The sequence below is a fragment of the Mauremys mutica genome, unplaced genomic scaffold (genome assembly GCF_020497125.1).
Source record: "Mauremys mutica isolate MM-2020 ecotype Southern unplaced genomic scaffold, ASM2049712v1 000330F_np12_obj, whole genome shotgun sequence".
NCBI lineage: Eukaryota > Metazoa > Chordata > Testudines > Geoemydidae > Mauremys > Mauremys mutica.
Genome location: NW_025422919.1, coordinates 390,776 through 404,644, shown reverse-complemented (window position 1 = coordinate 404,644; position 13,869 = coordinate 390,776). Strand labels below are relative to the sequence as shown.

At 67.8% G+C, this 13,869-nt stretch overlaps 1 protein-coding gene across 1 annotated transcript; it reads right to left on the bottom strand.

Moving 5' to 3' along the window:
* Window positions 1-862: 862 nt before the first annotated feature.
* PFN1 (profilin 1) lies at window positions 863-7,025 on the bottom strand. Its single transcript, XM_045000442.1, has 3 exons — window positions 6,526-7,025; window positions 1,998-2,190; window positions 863-1,031 (listed from the first exon to the last, which is right to left on the bottom strand). The coding sequence occupies exons 1-3, from the start codon at window positions 6,655-6,657 to the stop codon at window positions 934-936; spliced, it is 423 nt and encodes a 140-aa protein (XP_044856377.1). The 5' UTR covers window positions 6,658-7,025; the 3' UTR covers window positions 863-933.
* Between the last annotated feature and the right edge of the window lie 6,844 nt (window positions 7,026-13,869).

The window sequence follows — 13,869 nt, the reverse complement described above, 5'->3', positions numbered from 1 at the left end:
CCAGCCCAGCACCCGACCCCAAGGCCTGCCTGCCCTAGAGATCCCCTCCATCTCCCTGCAGGGATGGATGGGCAGGAAGCCAGTCCTGGGTACCCCATTGCACTGGGGCCAGGGCTCAGACCCCCCCCCAAAACCCAGACAGGAGCACAGGTGGGAGCCCCCCCACCCCAAGGCAGGATCCCTGGGGCCAGAGCTCGGGCAGGTCCCTGGCCAGCTGTTCACGCCCCTCCCTGCACCATGACTCAGGCACTGCTGTGTACTAAGGGTGTGCGACTGTGTGCGTCTCTCCAGCCAGCCAGGAGTGTGTGTGCCCTGGGGGGGGGGGGGTGTCTCCCAGGCTGCACCCTCCCCCCTGCCCCCAGCTGAGCTCTGACTAGGCAACCCTTCCCCAGCAGGGGAGAGAACCCAGGAGTCCTGGCTCCCCCCATCCCCGCTCTAACCCACCAGCCCCCACTCCCCTCCCAGAGCCAGGGAGAGAACCCAGGAGTCCTGGCTCCCAGCCCCACTGCTCTAACCCACCAGCCCCCACTCCCCTCCCAGAGCCAGGGAGAGAACCCAGGAGTCCTGAGCACTCCCGGAGTGGACACTAGACACAGATGCGCCTTGAGAATTATTCAAATTTCCTTTTTATTTCTTTCGTTCCAATATAGTTTTTTTCCCCCCTTACCCTCCTCCCCCCCCCCCAAAAAAAAAACCTACAACTTTTTTTTTCTTTTTTAAAACCAGAAAAAAATTTGGCAGCAACGAAGAGGATTTTTGTGATAGAAAAAGTGGCGGAGAGACGGGGCGGGCCGGAGTCGCGATCCGAAAGCGAGGAATGGGGGGGCTGCTCCAGGCCCCAGGGCGGGGTGCGCCCCGGCGGTGGGGGGGGGGGGCGGGTGGTCCCAGGCAGCGTGGGCATCAGTAGTACCGCAGCGGAGGGCCGGGCCGGCGTCAATACTGCGAACGTCGCAAGTGACTGGCCATCTCGAAGCATTTCTTGTTCACGCAGCCCCCGTGAATGCCCTCTTTGCCCATGACCAGCACTATCGCTGCAGGGGGGAGAGAGAGAGAAAAGAGGGGTGAGGGGCCCCCCAGGCTACCCGCTGCCCCCTCCCCACCACACGCCGGGGATGGAGGAAGACACTGGTCTCATGGCAGAGGCCGGATGGGCCCCTGGGATCTGATCCAGTCAGGTAACCCCTACCCCAGCATCTACAGGGAACCCAGGAGTCCTGGCCCCCAGCATGGCCTGCTCTAACCCCCCAGCCCCCACTCCCCTCCCAGAGCTGGGGAGAGAACCCAGGAGTCCTGGCTCCCGGCCCCCCCTGCTCTGACCCACCAGCCCCCACTCCCCTCCCAGAGCTGGGGAGAGAACCCAGGAGTCCTGGCTCCCAGCCCCCCCTGCTCTGACCCACCAGCCCCCACTCCCCTCCCAGAGCCGGGGAGAGAACCCAGGAGTCCTGCTGTCACCCCCCACCCCCGCAGCTGTTCATGAAGCCAGGCCAGTTATCCAGGGATCCGGGGCCAGCTGCTGTGGGCCCCGCCGCAGGGAAAGGGGTCAGGCCTCCAGCTGTGCAGGCAGCAGCTGCTGGGAGGGAACGCAGCCCTGCTGGCTTTGGGGTGGGGGGGGGGAAGCGAGGGCCAGACAGTCCTGGCTCCCAGCCCCGCTGCTCTGACCCACCAGCCCCCACTCCCCTCCCAGAGCCAGGGAGAGAACCCAGGAGTCCTGGCTCCCAGCCCCCCTGCTCTAACCCACCAGCCCCCACTCCCCTCCCAGAGCCGGGGAGAGAACCCAGGAGTCCTGGCTCCCAGCCCCCCTGCTCTAACCCACCAGCCCCCACTCCCCTCCCAGAGCTGGGGGAGAACCCAGGAGTCCTGGCTCCCAGCCCCCCCTGCTCTAACCCACCAGCCCCCACTCCCCTCCCCAGAGCCGGGGGAGAACCCAGGAGTCCTGGCTCCCATTCCCAGCACCCCCCGCCGGGGGCAGGGCGAGGACCCAGGCGTCCGGCACTCACTCTTGTTGGTCATGCAGGCTGTAATGTTGAAGGTGGGGGCCCCGCCCGTGCTCTTGGTGCGCAAGTCCATGGTGTTCTCCCCGTCCACGTGCAGGCTGTCCCGGATCACCGAGCACTTCTGGCCCCCCAGCGTCACCCCGTTGACGAACAGGCCGCTACGGTCCTTGGACATCAGCACGTTCACCTCCGCCGGCTGGGGGGGGGGGAGGGAAGAGGTCAGGGGTCACGCTGGACAGGCTAGGGGAGCCCTACCCCCCACAAACCCCATGCCTCTTCTGGCACCAGGGAGAGAACCCAGGAGTCCGGGCTCCCAGCCCCCCTGCTCTAACCCACCAGCCCCCACTCCCCTCCCAGAGCCAGGGAGAGAACCCAGGAGTCCTGGCTCCCAGCCCTCCTGCTCTAACCCACCAGCCCCCACTCCCCTCCCAGAGCCGGGGAGAGAACCCAGGAGTCCGGGCTCCCAGCCCCCCCTGCTCTGACCCACCAGCCCCTACTCGCCTCCCAGCACCTGCTTCCCCTGGGGTGGGGGTGGGGGCAGCAGCTGGGCCCAGAACAGCTGTCTGCCCTAACAAGCCCCCCCCCATATCTATTCTCCACCAGAAAACACCTGCCCCCCCCCCAGTTCCTCATCTGGGCACAATCCACCCATGCCGAGGGGGGTGGGGTGGGGGACTGGCCCCCCTGGGGCAGAGTCTGGATCCACACTCGTCATGAAGGGGCAGCAGAACCAGAGGCACTTTGTGGGGGGAGAACTGGCTCCCCAATTTCACCCTTTCCCTCTAGGGGACAGATGGGCTGAGCCGTGTTCACCCCCCCCCAAACTTCCCCTTCTTGAGAGCTTCCTGACTCAGCAGCCCCCCCACCAAGATCCTTATTTTCAGGGGCTGGGCCAGACCAGGCCCTTCCGCATTCTCGATCATCGGCCTCCCAGCCCCGCCCCCCCCGCCGCACCGAGCTCCCCCCACTGGTCTGCCCCCTCCCCCCTCAGTTTCCATAGGAAACGGACACCCCCGTAATCGGGGGGGGGGGGGCTTGAGGTTTGAAACCCCTTCCTCCCCCAACCTCTGTCCCTAAGCCCAGGGGATAGAGAGAGAGGCCTGGCTCCCAGCCCCCACTCCCCTCCCAGAGCCGGGGAGAGAACCCAGGAGTCCTGGCTCCCAGCCCCCCCCTGCTCTAACCCACCAGCCCCCACTCTCCTCCCAGTGCCGGGGACAGAACCCAGGAGTCCTGGCTCCCAGCCCCCCCTGCTCTAACCACCAGCCCCCACTCCCCTCCCAGAGCTGGGGAGAGAACCCAGGAGTCCTGGCTCCCAGCCCCCCTGCTCTAACCCCCCAGCCCCCACTCTCCTCCCAGTGCCGGGGACAGAACCCAGGAGTCCTGGCTCTCAGCCCCCCCTGCTCTAACCCACCAGCCCCCACTCTCCTCCCAGAGCCGGGGAGAGAACCCAGGAGTCCTGGCTCCCAGCCCCCCCTGCTCTAACCCACCAGCCCCCACTCCCCTCCCAGAGCTGGGGAGAGAACCCAGGAGTCCTGGCTCCCAGCCCCCCCCCCCCGCTCTAACCACCAGCCCCCACTCCCCTCCCAGAGCCAGGGAGAGAACCCAGGAGTCCGGGAGGAGACAGGATATGGGGGGGAGGGGTTCCCCATGGATGTTACGGGCTTTGGCAAACCCCAGCCCTACTTGTAACAGCCCCTGCCCGGATACAACCCGGCACCGCGCCCCACGGCACCTGGGCCCGGCCCTGTGCCAGAATCCGCCCGGACGAGCCCCTCCCTCCCCTACCAGTACAAAGTTCTGCAGACACTACAGAAAAGAGGGGGTGCAGAGGGGTCCCAGTACAGGAGCAGCAGGTCCCCGGCCCACCCTGGGGGGGGGGCGCAGAGACTGGGGTCCTGGGGAGGGAACGGAGAAAGGGGGAAGCGTCCGTCCCCCCCATATTCTCCAACCCGGTGCTTTTCGCCACCCCAACAAAATCAGGGGGCAGCCTCACACCCCGAATCAGTTGCACAATTGCAGGAAGCGGGAGGGGGACGGGTTTGTACCAGCTCTGTGCTGACCCATCATCATGTCACTTGGGGGGGGACGGGACCCCCCAGGACCGGAGCCACTCAAGGGACCCGAATATCACATGCACCACCAGGACGCGGAGATCCGGGCTCCATCCCCTTTCTGGCCAGGAGACGGGGACCCAGATGCTCTCCCAGGCGGGAGGCCCCAAATTCTGGGTGGGTTTAGACAGGAGACCAGCCCCCACCACCGAACAAGGCCGGTTTGAAGAGGGGAAACATTTTTGGACTCCCAACAAAACACACACAAAAAAGTTTCTGCCAAGAGTGGGAAAGTCGGGCCCGAAACCGACTTCGGCTTTTAAACAGAACTGGGCGAGCCAGAGATTCAGACCAGCCCCCCAGGCAAGAGAGGGGCGAAACTCAAGAATGATTGTTGCAAAGCTATGGGGGGGGGGGGGAGATTTGGGAGCTTAGGAGGGAGACAGCTCGAGGCCGCAGAGGCAGAGACGTGGCAGCAAAAGGCTCGATTAAACACAGACAGGCGGCTTCCCGCCCCCACCCATTTTATTAACCGAGGGGGGGTGAGAAGGCGGCTTGGCTTTCGGGAAGTTTGCAAAAGTTTCGCTCACTGGGTTTGGGTTGTTTTGTTTTTTTTTGCACACACAGCAAATGCTGAATTTGCCTCCTGAGTCCCAGAGCTCAGACTGGCAGCCCCCCCAATCCTGGGTTTTCAGAAGGGGGGGGTCTCTATTGGGAGGGAGGCCACACCAAGTTGGCCATTTTAAACTCTGTTTCAGGGATGGAGAGGCCAGCTGCAGCCATCTCTGGGGTGGGGCCACTCCCCTCACAGGGATCCCCGGCCCTGGCATGCAGCCGCCTCTGGGGGGGGTACACGTGGCCCTGCTGACCCCAGGCCCTGGCATGCAGCCGCCTCTGGGGGTACACGCGGCCCTGCTGACCCCAGGCCCTGGCACTGAGATGCAGCCGCCTCTGGGGGTACACGCGGCCCTGCTGACCCCAGGCCCTGGCCCCGAGATGCAGCCGCCTCTGGGCTACAGCGGCAGGCACCGAACCGCGGCGCAGAACCAGGGAATCCAATTCGTCCCCACAGCGCAGTAAAAAAAAAAATTAAGCTCCAAACTTTCACGCCCCACTGTGGAGTCCCCCCCTCGGCCAGGACAGGAAACCAGCCCTGGGCCTTGGGGGGGGGGGGGGGAGAGGAGATATTAAAAGGCCTCAAAGATCCAGGAATTTGGACCCTGGATCCAGTTTGCTTTGCAGAACCAAGGGCAGATTTAGGCCGCATTCCGCCCACCAGACCTCCTCTCCCTCCCCCTTGGCCTTGAGTCATTTCCTGCTGGTAGCCGCCTGGGCCTTTCAGGGTGGGGCCGGGCCAGAAGGTGCCAGCTGGGGCCGACCCACAGCCGCCCAGGGTGTGTGGGGAGCAGGGAGCCGTCCCCTGCCATCCCCAGGGAGCAGGGGGGGGAACCCCCGTTTGGAGGGCAGCAGGGCAGGGGGGGCGGGAGGAGGTCACACCCCCCCCCCCACACACACAGTCTGATGCTTTGCAAGAGGAAGTGGCTTTTTTTTTTGGTGTGCAAGCAGAGATCCCAGCAGGGGTGTTGGGGGAGGGGGCTGGCGGGGGGGGGGGGGCGGGCGAGAGAGCAGGAAGTAGTCGCCTGGGGCTGGGTTCTTCCCCCCCCCCCTCCACTTTGCAAACTTTTTTGTGGCTTCCAGGACAGAGTATCAGAAAGTCTCCCCCACCCCCTCCATGTGCTCCCATCACATGCCCCCCCTCCCGCCCAGTTCCTCTTCTTCGCCATGGCCGATCTAACCCCCCCCTTTGCCCCAAGCACCCCATTTCTGCCTCCCACGTGCTCCCCTTTACGCTCAGACACCCCCTAGGCCTCCCCGGGTGCGGCACCCCATAAGGGCCTCTGTTCCCCCCCAGATCCCCTTCTCGCCAATACACCCCATAATCCCCCTCCGATGCACCCCCAGGGGTCCCTCCCTTTCTGAAAGGAGCCCCCCCCAGGACGTCCCCTGCCTTTCTGCAATGCACCAGCCCCCCATCCCAGCCCCTCATTTTTCAATGCACCCTCCCCCCCCTCTTTTGCAGTACAGCCAACCATGCACCCCCCACCCCTTTTTTTTTGGTTGCAAGAACCCCACCCCCTCCTATACACTCTTCAACCCCCCCCTCCATGCAGGCCCTCCTCTTTGGAATGCAGCCCCCCCCTCCATGACCCTTCCCGCCCTTCCAATCCAGTCCCCCCCCCTCGTATGGCACTTCCGGCCGCCCTCTCTTCCAATGCAGTCCCCGCCATGGCACTTCCGGCCCCCCTCTCCTCCAATCCGGCCCCCTTCTTTGGAATCCAGCCCCCCCCCCCCTCCCCGCACTCTCCCCCTCGTCTTTTGCAATGCAACCCCCCCCCCGTCCTTTTGCAATGCACCCTCCTTTGGCAAGGCACCCCTCCCCCTCTTTGCAAGGCAATGCACACACACACGCCGCCCCTCACCGTGATGCTGGCCAGGATCTTGCCCGGGGTGGCGGCCCAGACGGACGGGGCGTCCTTGTAGCCCACGATGGCCGCGTCCTGGCAGGTGCCGTCCGCCATGAGGTTGTCGATGTAGGAGTTCCAGCCGCTCATGGCTGCTGCTGCGGCGGCGGCGGCTGCTGGTGCTGGGGAGGAGCCGGGGCGGCCGGTGCAGACACAGGGCGCGCGCGCGAGGCTGAAGAATCCCCCGGGAAAAAAAAAAAAAAAAAAGGGCGCGAGACGCCGGACGCGACCGAATCAACCTCGCCCTGGAAGGTGGAGGCCGGCGCGCGAGCGCGGGGAGGGGAGGCGGGCGGCGCGTGCAGCAGGGCGCGCGCGGGCGGGGCGGGGAGGAGGGAGGCTCGCGCCGCCGCTGCTGCTGCTGCTGCTGCAACCACGCGTGAGTGGGGGGGAGGCGGGCGGCCGGCGAGCAGCAGCAGCGAGACCTCGCGGGGTGCAAAATCCGAGACGCGTGGGGGGCCCCCCGGGCCGGGCGCGCGGCTTTTACATGGGGACCGCAGCCCCCAAACCCCGCCTGCTCCGCGGGGCGGGGCCACGCGCGCCCCGGGATCCATCCGCGCGGCCCCCCCCGCCCCCGCCCCCGCCCCCAGCCGGGACTCTTTCGCCTCCTTCCGTGCACCCCGCGCTGCAGTGCGCCCCCACCCAGAGGTCCCCTTTGCACAGTGCAACCCCCCTTCCTCCATGCACCCCCCAGAGGTTCCCTTTCCACAGTGCACCCCCCCTTCCCCGTGCACCCCCCCGAGGTCCCCTTTGCACACTGCACCCCCCTTCCCTCCATGCACCCCCCAGAGGTCCCCTTTTCACACTCCAGCCCCCTTCCTCCATGTGCCCCCCCCAGAGGTCCCCCTTTCACACTGCACCCCCCTTCCCCCCCTGCACCCCCCCAGAGGTCCCCTTTAACACTGCACCCCCCTTCCCCCCATGCACCCCCCAGAGGTCCCCCTTTGCACACTGCACCCCCCTTCCCCCCATCCACCCCCCCCGAGGTCCCCTTTCCACACTGCACCCCCCTTCCCCCCATGCACCCCCCAGAGGTCCCCTTTAACACTGCACCCCCCTTCCCCCCATGCACCCCCCCAGAGGTCCCCTTTGCACACTGCACCCCCCTTCCTCCATGCACCCCCCCAGAGGTCCCCTTTCCACAGTGCAACCCCCTTCCCCCCATGCACCCCCCCAGAGGTCCCCTTTCCACAGTGCAACCCCCCCTTCCTCCTTGTGCCCCCCAGAGGTCCCCTTTTCACATGGGAACCCCCCTCCCCCATGCACCCCCCCCGAGGTCCCCTTTTCACACTGCAACCCCCCTTCCCCCCATGCACCCCCCCAGAGGTCCCCTTTCCACACTGCAACCCCCCTTCCTCCATGCGCCCCCCCCCGAGGTCCCCTTTTCACACTGCACCCCCCTTTCCCCCATGCACCCCCCCAGGAGCCTGCACTTTTGAATGCACCCCCCATACACTGCCCCAGTGGTTCCTTTTTCACCCTGCACCGAGGCACCCCGCTATCCCCCATGCACCCCTTAATGGGTCCCCCCTTTAAAGCATCCCCCTTTCCCTCATATACCCCCACCCAGTGGGTCTCTTTGTAATTCACCCCCATTCCCCCTCATGCCTCCCTTAGGGGGGGTCCCCTTTTCACCCTGCCCCTTTCCCCCTCTTGCAGCCCCTCTTTGCACCCCCTTTCCCCCCATGCACCCCCAAGGGGGTCCCCCCTCTTTCACGAACCCCCTGTTCCCCTCATACCCCGCCAGGGGTCCCCTTTTCACCCTGGACCTTTCCCCCCTCGTGTGCACCCCCTTTATTCTCATGCACCCACTACGGGTTCCCGTTCAACACTGTGGCCCCTCCCTTTCCTCCTGTGCCCCCCAAGAGCCCCTCCCCTCCTACCCCCCCACCCCACAGCAGTCGGGGTGCTCCCCTCAGCGCATGTGGGTCTGATCCCCTCCCCGAGGCATGCAGGGAAACCTGCCTGTGTCCCCCTCCCACATGCACACATCCTGCATGTCCACACACGTGTGCACAACAACACGCACAAGCTGCGTGCCCACAGCCCGAGGAGCCCTGCCAGAGCTCCCGTGTTCGGGCGCACAGACAGAGCAAAGCCACGCATGGACACGTGTGAACACACACACGCCATTACACGGAGTCTCCCCCTCCCCTCCCCCCCACACGCGTGGACAAAGCACACGGGCCTACGCGGCCGCATGCAAACACCCGGCGTGTGCCGTACCCAGGAGCCATCCGTGCCAAAACAGACATGCATGTCAGCACGTGTTGAATACATGCATGTAGACATACATGTGAACCCCCCACAGCTGACATGCTAACATGTGTGACTCCGCCCCCTCCCCCCCATGTCCAATCACACACATACAAGGCCACACAGCACCCAAAATAGGCAGGGACCGCCCCCCCCGCCCAGAGAGGCGGGCTCCCATTGGCCCGTCCCCGCGCCTGCGTCAGAGGGCGGGCGGGACTATTTGGCGGAAGGATACAGGCTGCAAAAGTTTTCGTTCCTTCTTCTCCGGCCCAACTTTTTCCTGGGGGGAGGGGCATAGAGTCTCACTTCCTGTCGGGGGGGGAGGGGTCGGCCCAGTCAGGGCGCAGAGGGCCCCTTGCAATAGGGTCAGGGCCCTATGTGACCCCAAAACCCCACAGCCCCGTGCTGGCCCCCTCCACCCCGGCCCAGCACTGCTGGGATGCGCCCAGCTCTGGGGCGGGGCGGCCAGTGACCCAGGGACCCCTCGCCCGGTGCTGAGATGCAGCCACCTCTGGGGCGGGGCGGCCGGTTACCCAGGGACCCCTCGCCCAGCGCTGAGATGCGCCCACCTCTGGGGCGGGGCGGCCGGTAACCCAGGGACCCCTCGCCCGGCGCTGAGATGCGCCCACCTCTGGGGCGGGGCGGCCGGTTACCCAGGGACCCCTCGCCCGGCGCTGAGATGCGCCCACCTCTGGGGCGGGGCGGCCGGTGACCCAGGGACCCCTCGCCCGGCGCTGAGATGCGCCCACCTCTGGGGCGGGGCGGCCGGTTACCCGGGGACCCCTCGCCCGGCGCTGAGATGCGCCCAGCTCTGGGGCGGGGCGGCCGGTTACCCGGGGACCCCTCGCCCGGCGCTGAGATGCAGCCACCTCTGGGGCAGGGCGGCCGGTTACCCAGGGACCCCTCGCCCGGCGCTGAGATGCGCCCAGCTCTGGGGCAGGGCGGCCGGTTACCCGGAGACCCCTCGCCCGGCGCTGAGATGCAGCCACCTCTGGGGCGGGGCGGCCGGTTACCCGGAGACCCCTCGCCCGGCGCTGAGATGCGCCCACCTCTGGGGCGGGGCGGCCGGTGACAGGGACGCTGGGCCCATGCTCTCTCAGCCAGGGAAATCCAGGCTCAGTATCCCCTGAGCTCCTTATCTTATCAGTGGGCCAATTAGATTAGTCACTCTGAGCCCTGCCTGATTAGCTTCCAGATAAGCATTTTATGCCTCCAGCCCAGCCCTTTCTGCAGGGGGTGGTGGGGCAGGTCTCTGTGCCTGGACCAGCCATTTCACTGGGGATCTGCCTCAGGGCCCCTTCCTGGGGGGCAGTAAATCCAGCCCCAGAGATCTGTGGATTCCTTGAGACCTGATAGGAAAGAAAGAGCCCTGGGGGCCATCTGGGGGCTGGGTGGTTAGAGCAGGGGGGCTGGGAGCCAGGACTCCTGGGTTCTCCCCCCGGCTCTGGGAGGGGAGTGGGGGCTGGTGGGTTAGAGCAGGGGGGGCTGGGAGCCAGGACTCCTGGGTTCTCTCCCCGGCTCTGGGAGGGGAGTGGGGGCTGGTGGGGAAGGGGTGGGTGTCCCTGATGCCTGGAGCATGTGATTGGGGGGGGTGGCCTTGATCCCTCCTTCCCCCACCCCCGCCCACCTCTGCCTCCTGCCGGTGACGGGGCCCCCCCAGGATTTCGGGGTGTCATGAGGAATGGGGCGGGGGCCCACAGGTGGCGTCGAGGGCCCCGCAGGGCGGGCGCGGCCCCAGCAGGAGAACCAGGCCTGAGTCACGCCCGGCGCTGACGGGTCCCTGACTCGCTGGGCTGGCAGGGAATGGGGCAGGGGCCTGTCCCCGCTGGGGGGCGCCGGGAGCAGGGGAGCCTCTCGGGGAGCGGCCCAGGGATTCGGGCCCCGGAGCCGGCTGGGCGGGGAGAGGCCCCGCAGCCCCACGGCAGAAGTGACCTTAGTAAACCACTTCCCCCCTCCGCAGCTCAGCCTGAGCAGCTCTGGGAGGGGAGAGCAGGGGGGGGCTGGGAGCCCGGACTCCTGGGTTCTCTCCCCGGCTCTGGGAGGGCAGTGGGGGCTGGTGGGTTAGAGCGGGGGAGGGGGCTGGGAGCCAGGACTCCTGGGTTCTCTCCCCGGCTCTGGGAGCAGGTAATTCTCCCCTTTGGAGTTTTCCCAGGACTCTCGGCTTCACTTCCTGATTGGTGTCACCGGGTCCTGTGAATTTGCAGGGACGCAGGGTTCATTTGAAAGCAGCCGCCTCTGTCCCTTCCGCACCCCCAGCAAAGCCCGGGGGGGCCAGCACTGACTGCTAGGGAACGCTCCCCCCCCCCCGGGCCCTTATTCCTGCCAACTCCCATCCAGACCCGGAGTCACGCCCGCCCCGTCCACACCCCAGAGCCGGTTGGCAGCCCGGCCTGGTGCAATTGTGCCCCGGTGCGTGGGGCGGGGCCCGTCGCTGTGGGAGCCAGCGGGGGCCCCGCCCGGCCGTCAGGGGCTCAGGACGCCCCCCGTCCGGGCTACGGGCATTGCAGGGGGCAGGGGCATTCCCGCCGCCTGAGTCACCTGCAGAAAACAGACGGGCCGGAGCCGGCCAGTCCCCGCCCTGGGGCTGGTGGGGGAGCCGGCGCCCCCCAGAGGGGACAGGCCCCTGCCCCATTCCCCGCCCCCCTGAGCCAGCCAGTCCCCGCCCTGGGGCCGGGGGGGAGCCGGCGCCCCCCAGAGGGGACAGGCCCCTGCCCCAGCATTAAGGAATGAGTCTTGACCAGATATAATGCTAAAAAGAACTGGGTAGATTTCCAGACATGGCCACTAGGTAGCGCCCCTGCTCCTGAAAGGCGTGTGGTGGGAGAGAACCCAGGAGTCCTGGCTCCCGCCCCCGCTCCAACCCACCAGCCCCCACTCCCCTCCCAGAGCCGGGGAGAGAACCCAGGAGTCCTGGCTCCCAGCCCCCCTGGTCTGACCCACCAGCCCCCACTCCCCTCCCAGAGCCGGGGAGAGAACTCAGGAGTCCTGGCTCCCAGCCTCCCCTGCTCTAACCCACCAGCCCCCACTCCCCTCCCAGAACTGGGGAGAGAACCCAGGAGTCCTGGCTCCCAGCCCCCCTGCTCTAACCCACCAGCCCCTGCTCCCCTTCCAGCACCGGGGAGAGAACCCAGGAGTCCTGGCTCACAGCCCCCCCTGCTCCAACCCACCCGCCCCCACTCCCCTCCCAGAGCCGGGGAGAGAACTCAGGAGTCTGGGCCCCCAGCCCCCCCTGCTCCAACCCACCAGCCCCCACTCCCCTCCCAGCGCCGGGGAGAGAACCCAGGAGTCCTGGCTCCCAGCCCCCCCTGCTCCAACCCACCCGCCCCCACTCCCCTCCCAGAGCCGGGGAGAGAACTCAGGAGTCTGGGCCCCCAGCCCCCCCTGCTCCAACCCACCAGCCCCCACTCCCCTCCCAGAGCCAGGGGGGAGAACCCAGGAGTCCTGGCTCCCAGCCCACCCTGCTCCAACCCACCAGCCCCCACTCCCCTCCCAGAGCCGGGGAGAGAACCCAGGAGTCCTGGCTCCCAGCCCCACCCCCGCTCCAACCCACCAGCCCCCACTCCCCTCCCAGAGCCGGGGAGAGAACCCAGGAGTCCTGGCTACCAGCCCCACCCCCGCTCCAACCCACCAGCCCCCACTCCCCTCCCAGTGCCGGGGAGAGAACCCAGGAGTCCTGGCTCCCAGCCCCCCTGCTCTAACCCACCAGCCCCCACTCCCCTCCCAGAGCCGGGGAGAGAACCCAGGAGTCCTGGCTCCCAGCCCTCTCTGCTCTGACCCACCAGCCCCCACTCCCCTCCCAGAGCCGGGGAGAGAACCCAGGCGTCCGGGCCCCCAGCCCCCCTGCTCTGACGACCAGACAGGGCAGCGTGATGCATTCAGGGGTCAGGGTCTCAGTGGGGCTGGTGCGGATGGATGGAGACCCCCGTCCCCTGCAGTGTCCTCCCAGACCCCTGCATCCCAGCAGCCCCGGGACGGGCCCCCCCCCCACGCGCTATGTGAGGCGAGCGTCTCGGGTTGCCGTGTCCTTTCCCCGCTGCTTGGAATGGGCGGCCTGGATCTCTGACCTTTAGCGCACTCGCCGTGGGGCTAAATATAGGGCTAGAGAGACAGTCCAAAGGGCCCGGCTGTCTGGAGAGGTGGGGTGGGGGTGGGGATCCCCTGCCCCCCATAGGAGGGAGCAACGGGGAAAGACCAGCCCCTGGGAGGGCTGCCTGGGTCATGTAAGGCCCCTGCCCCATTTCCCGCCCCCCTGAGCCAGCCAGTCCCCGCCCTGGGGCCGGGGGGGAGCCGGCGCCCCCCAGAGGGGACAGGCTCCTGCCCCATTCCCCGCCCCCCTGAGCCACCCAGTCCCTGCCCTGGAGCCAGGGGGGAGCCGGCGCCCCCCAGAGGGGACAGGCCCCTGCCCCATTCCCTGCCCCCCTGAGCCAGCCAGTCCCTGCCCCGGGGCCGGGGGGGAGCCGGCGCCCCCCAGAGGGGACAGGCCCCTGCCCCATTCCCCGCCCCCCTGAGCCAGCCAGTCCCCGCCCTGGGGCCAGGGGGAGCCGGCGCCCCCCAGAGGGGACAGGCCCCTGCCCCATTCCCGCCCCCCTGAGCCAGCCAGTCCCCGCCCTGGGGCCGGGTGGGAGCCGGCGCCCCCCGGAGGGGACAGGCCCCTGCCCCATTCCCCGCCCCCCTGAGCCAGCCAGTCCCTGCCCTGGGGCCGGGTGGGAGCCGGCGCCCCCCAGAGGGGACAGGCCCCTGCCCCATTCCCCGCCCCCCTGAGCCAGCCAGTCCCCGCCCTGGGGCCAGGGGGAGCCGGCGCCCCCCAGAGGGGACAGGCCCCTGCCCCATTCCCGCCCCCCTGAGCCAGCCAGTCCCTGCCCTGGGGCCGGGGGGGAGCCGGCGCCCCCCAGAGGGGACAGGCCCCTGCCCCATTCCCCACCCCCCTGAGCCAGCCAGTCCCTGCCCTGGGGCCGGGTGGGAGCCAGCGCCCCCCAGAGGGGACAGGCCCCTGCCCCATTCCCCACCCCCCTGAGCCAGCCAGTCCCTGCCCTGGGGCCGGGGGGGGGG